At 42.0% G+C, this 6,000-nt stretch overlaps 1 protein-coding gene across 1 annotated transcript in view; it reads left to right on the top strand.

The window, feature by feature from the left end:
- Window positions 1-3,072: 3,072 nt before the first annotated feature.
- Window positions 3,073-6,000, top strand: part of RGS5 (regulator of G protein signaling 5) — a 63,449-nt gene continuing 60,521 nt past the window's right edge. Inside the window, exon 1 of the mRNA XM_013005707.2 lies at window positions 3,073-3,204. Within this exon, the coding sequence (XP_012861161.1) occupies window positions 3,161-3,204 (44 nt within the window). The 5' untranslated portion in view covers window positions 3,073-3,160. The remainder of the gene's footprint in view (window positions 3,205-6,000) is intronic.

Here is a 6,000-nt window from a genome sequence, read left to right as displayed (position 1 = left end):
CATCTTTCTCCAGCACTTAGAATTGAATATTGACAATGCATATTCCGGAGGGCGTGGGGGGGGCGTTATAAGGTGACACTTTTGTCACGTTTGAGCCTGTGTGTCCCTAGTTGGATGTATGGGACACTCTGCAGTAGTACAGGAGCATGAATCGTTGGTCGAATGGCTATTCCTGAAAGCCACACAGTCCTACAGGCTCCCCCGGGTGGGTGAAGGCTCTCCCTGTGGGTGTGCAATCGCTGATTGTAAAACACCTCTCCATAAATGCAGTTAAGATAAAGAGGTTCAAACATCATTTAAGGAGCCTTGGTGGTACAGTGATTAAAGAGAATGGTCAGTGGTTCGCCCACCATTGCTCTGAGGGGAAAGAAGTGGTTGTCTGATTCCTGGAAGATGTCAGACATGGAACCCCTCTAGGGCAGTTCCACGCTGTCCTAAGGGGACTCTGGATATGAACTTGGCCTCAGGCACAATGAGTTACAGGTGGCTAAGTACAAAGCAGGGCATTCAAAGCAATGTGAAACTCTTGTTTCTCAGCATATGCTCTATTTGTGGTTCAGTGCTTCTGAGAGCAATGCTTCCATATCGCTAACTCTTTCCAGATGAATTAATTCTGCTAGCTTGTGTTTAAGCCATGTCAAAAGGGCAGCTTTAACCTTCTTGGGGGAAAAAATTGTGCTTCTTTCAAATGGTCTTTGATTTTTGAGAATAAAAAGAAATCTGGAGAGGCAAGATCGGGGTTGTAGGGTGGACACGGGGATGTTTTAGAGTGAAATTCTTGTAGGACAGGCTGTCGTGATGGGGAAAAATTGGGGAGCAAATGTCCTGGCCCTTCTGTCACCAGTAGTTTTCAATTTTCTTACAACTACTTGCTAATCAGCCTGTGATAGTCTGGTGTCCTTCAAGAAAGTCTGACTTCAACAGTTCGAACCTTGTCAGTGGATCTGCCCTTGGATGCAGGCTGGACCTGATTTGGATTTCCACATTTTCTGTATCAGTGGTTTGTTATGTTTTGTTTCATTTTTGCTTGTTCATATTAGGGTGTAGCTCAGAGGTGTTATGTCATTGGCGGTCATGCTCTTGAATTTGTGTTGTATGTTTTTCTGTGTTTTGGTATATGAAACCCAGTATTGATGAACCTATAGGGACAGCAAGTAGAATAAAGGTTTCATGGATGGGGGTGGGGACAGGGGTATGGATGGGGTAAAAGGGAGACAATGTCAAGGAGAGCAGGAAAAAGAATGTGTGGAAACGGAATGTGATAGCAATTGCGCAATTCTGCTTGACATGATTGAACTATGGAATGATATATGTGTCAATTCCCAATTAATAACAAAGGTTAAAAAATAAAATCTATCAACATTATCCTTCTGGAGTTCTCAGAAACAATTGCCTTAACCTTCTGAACCATCCTCTTTCTTGAATTTAACTGGGCCAGCAGATGCCCTCCCAAATCATGATTTTTGATTGGACCTTTTATTCTGAAACCTCCCTAATAAGACTAAGAGAAATATATTACTGAAAGAACTCATCTTCCAGTACCCATTGATTGAAGAGATATGCTTAAACATACTTTGTTTGCAATAAGCCTGTCCGTGTATGCACTAGAACTCTCAGAGTAATACTTCTTAATTTACCCTTATCCTTGATTTACTTAAGAATATAAATCCGAGCGGAGAAGAGTGAAGGGAGACTGGAGGGGCCACTGTTTCAATTGAGAAAAAATTTGAATTCCTCCCTCAGTTTCCAGCCCTCAGCTAACGAATTTCCTTTGTAAACTTACCTAGCACTTAGTGTTGGGGATAGACGTCTGTGGCATCCAGCAGGGCAGACAGATAGCTCTTTAGAGTGTCACCTGAATTCCTGTAGTAGTCATCACTGCTAACCCCCTCTTTCCAACTCCCACAAAGAGATTGAAATGAGTCGGAATTTAATGGTCTGTTTCCCTTTCTCTTTCTTATAACAGCTTTATATATTTTCAGACATTTGCTGTCATCTTGAGAGTGCCTCAGGAAGAGGAGATAAATAATCATTCAACATATTTAAATTAAAAAGCCCTCATTTTATATGCACATACTCTGACATAGTCTCTAGTTCTCATCTTTGTGAAATAAACGAAAAAGAATGGACATCAGATCTAGCCTTTATTTTTGCTGAAAGTTGCACTGTAGACTCTCGTCCATATTGTAGCATGCTTGAGATGCTGTTGATTCTTTTGAGGCTGGGGCAGCCAGAAACCTGCTTCTATCTGCATTGCCCTCCATTCACTGTGTTAATAGGGATTTTCCATAGTATTCTCTCCCCAGGGTCTGTTGGGTTTCGACCTTTGATTTTTGGCACTTGCCCGAGGAGCCCCCTCTACTAATCTTGTATTCCCACTTTAGACCCAACAATGAAGAGTAGGTTAAACAGAAGACGTGCTCGTAGTTCTAAGAAGCAAAAATGAATTGATTTGCTGATATTTACAAGCCCGTAAATGAGATAACTTGGACAGTGCCTCTATTTCAAGGATTATCTATAAGTGTAATGGGCAGGGTTTGTGTCCACTTGATCTTACTTGGTTGGAAGTTAAGGTGGAATCCAACCCATCCAATCATTCACACAGTGTACTTTGGAGCCTTGAATGTTAGCATCCAGCGGTGTAGCAAGTACTCACGTAAGCCCTCACTAGTCTTCTCCAAATCACCTATCCTCTGCTGTGAAACAATGTTGAAGTAAATGATCCCTTGGGGTCCTTGCAGCCTTGGCACCCCGGAGCAGCAGGAGACACTCGGCTTCATAACAAAGCCCACATCTTCCCTGTCGGGGGCTAGAGATGCCCAGTTAAACAGGAATGACCTGTGCACGGGATAGAGCCTAAGCCTGGCCTGGCAAAATAAGCGAAGGAAGTGCACTGATAAGAGCAGTTGGAAACCTAATGCTGAAGCAGCATCTGCAGCAGAGAACAATGTCCAGCCTTCAGCACAGGCAGGGCTGCTGCTGCTCCCCGCCTTGTAATTGGGAGCTCTTGATTGGTCCAAAGAGGGACAGAGGGCTGGGAAAGAGCCTCTACATATTCCTCAGAAGGCAAGGCCGTCCCAGGCAGTTTTGAAGTTTTCAAAGACCATCTCTGCTGTTAAGAATCTGTGCTGAAAGCTGAAGATCGAAGCCATTTGCCAAAATGTGTAAAGGACTTGCAGCTTTGCCCCACTCATGTCTGGAAAGGTGAGAAACCAAGTTATTTTGGTGTAAGGGTTGGAGATAGAGAGACTCTTTCCATAGGGAAGGAGTGCAGCAGGAGCCACTGCGGTTAGTAGCTAAGCTGAGATGCAAAAGGTGCTTGATTCTAGACTCTAGGGAGTTATCTCTCCATTAATAATGCAGAATTGGACTTTAGCAGTGACTGTCCAAGAGCCAAACCAGAAGCCTGATACAACATAGGATAGATAGGTCATGCATCATTTTGTATCCAGAACAGTGTTCCTTCAGGGAGAATGCTTATTCTCTCGATGTTTCTTATGAGGAAAATAAGAGTGTGGAGTCTATTGCCAAATTCTCTGGGTACGAATCCTGGCTCCTCCTGACTGTGGCATTGGGCAAGTTACTTCATCTCTGTTTCTCAGTTAGCTTCCCTATGAAATGTATCTACCTCATAGGAGCCAGTGAAATAATGCACGTGAAATGCTGATAGTAGTCTGGCACTTGGCAAGCACAAAACCCACTGCACTGAGCTGGTTTTGACTCGGAGCAATTCTATCTGGAACAGACTAGAACGTCTCCTTCCAGTTTCTGAGTCTTTGGATCTTCCAGGCCTGGGTAGCCTCCACTTTCTCCCTTGGAGCAGCAAGTAAGTTCGAGCTGGTTCCTTTTGACCTGTGGTTAGCAGCTCAGTTCTTATCCCATGGCACAATCAGGGCTCCTTTGACGCTAGAACGCTGTAGATGTTAACTTTTATTAATGTACCCGGGCTGGGAGAGAAAGGCTGGTCTGTAACAGAGCAGTGGGGATTTGTCATGGTTCTTTGTATCCTGACCCCCCATTCAAAGGAAGCACAGGGCTGCTAAACAGAAAATACACACACACTTTTAGGGCATAGAAGTTATTTATTAACTAGCATTCCTTCTTCAAAATGTACCCTGATGGAACTTGGGCTGATAACGGAAAGATTGGTGGCTTAACACTCCCCCTCCCCACCCCCCACCCCCAGCAGCTCTGTGGGAGAAATGCTACAGTCCATTTCAGCCATGAGCTCAGCCTCTGAAAGTCTGTGGAACAATTCCACTGTAGAGTTGCCATGACTTGAAATCAAATGGCAGTGAATTTGGTTTTGAGGTATTTTTGTTTTGTTTTGTTGATTTTACGCTTTCCTAGGTGATGCACCAGGGAGTCTTTTGGGCTGGATACTATGCTGGAGGGAATCAAGATTTCTAGGTTTTAATAAACAGTGAAAGAGCAAATATTGACTCATTAGAAAATGAACCTCAACAATCCTACCTGATACAAAGAAATGGGGATATTTCTTATGAATGGATTTGATTAAATTTTTTTGATCCCTAATTATTTAAAGAAAAAAAAGATAAAATGAAACCAAACCTTTGTGTGGCCTAACCCCATCCATCCTCATGGTATTTATGATATCATACTCCCATAGATGGTAGCATTGCTTGGTCTCGGCTCAAGTCTCTTTTTTTGATAATTAGCACTAGACACATAAACTCAAAATGATTGTTAAGGAGAGGATATTTTAAGATAGGGCTTATTTTTAATAATACTGTCTAGTGACTATAAATAAATCCGTGCTCATTATTTAAAAGATGATCATTAAAAAAACAAGTAGAAGTAAAGCAGTAAGATTTCGATTACAAGTGAGCGACGCTTGTGACCCATTGAGCCAACAGTGAGGGAGAAAACAGGTTTCAATGGTGGATACTCTTTATAGCTGCCAGCCTAACCTATTCCTCCTTCTTCCTGATCCTCAAGCAAGTCTGACAAACAGGGAGGGGAAAGACATCCCGAGGTCTTTGAGTAACAGGTGATGCACACTTACTTCCTTTTCCAGTTTTGCAATGATGAGAATCACAACCTGACTTTTTCAACAACTTTAATGGATGCCACTCATTCTGAAAAATTATGTATTCTGATTCAGTGCATGTAGCTTAACTTGCTGACTGCCCAGCAACGGGCTGGAATGACTATCACATCGGTGTGATGGGCATTTTATGGTCCTATGACGCCGTTTGACATTTAGTGAGTGATCAATAAATGCTGGTTGAAAGTGGATGATGTTGCTAATTTTGTCCTTTATGCTCTTGTAAATATGCATAATGTTCATTGGGGCACATGGGTAAGACATTTCTTTTATTCCTGTTGTATAGTTGATAAATTATCAACATTATTATTGAGACACATTATGTATCTTTTAATTCACAATGAATGTATGTGGAATGCTGAAGAGGAGTCAAGGAGTAAGCTTTTCTGCTGAGATAACAGGCATCTTTTAATATTCTAGCATATGGCCGTTTCCTGAAAGTATATTCTATGACATTTTTGATGGTGTGTTACCATTGCAAATAGGACTTATTTCCACTGACAATGTTACTGAAGAAGAGTTCTAGCAGTTGCTCATGGAATGAATGAGGTAACCAGATTGTGAGATGATCTATTCTAAAGCAAAAAAGACACTTGAATAAATGCTTCCAAAGCTTCCTTTGCTTTTTCAACACTCTGGCTGAGCCTCATCTTGTCGTGTTTTCTTTCCAAATGAATACAGGAACAGGGGTCTGCCTCAATGTCTATATACACAGGCATTTGAAAACGCACTCTAAAATAAATGCAGCCAACAAATATGCATTGCAAAATTAGTGTTTTAACAAAAATCCCCACTGAAGAGCTAAATCATCATTCAGTTTATAAAACTCTGCTATCATTTCTCATGGTGGAAAGATCACTGATTAGGGAAAAGGGTACGCTGTTTTTTGTCGTTATCTAAATGAGTTACTTCATTCTCATAGACCCCCATGG

This window comes from Echinops telfairi, unplaced genomic scaffold (assembly GCF_000313985.2).
Source record: "Echinops telfairi isolate 266 unplaced genomic scaffold, ASM31398v2 ScPeMD7_7424;HRSCAF=8462, whole genome shotgun sequence".
NCBI lineage: Eukaryota > Metazoa > Chordata > Mammalia > Afrosoricida > Tenrecidae > Echinops > Echinops telfairi.
Note: the sequence above shows the minus strand (reverse complement) of the source record. Positions and strands in the feature narration are given on the sequence as shown.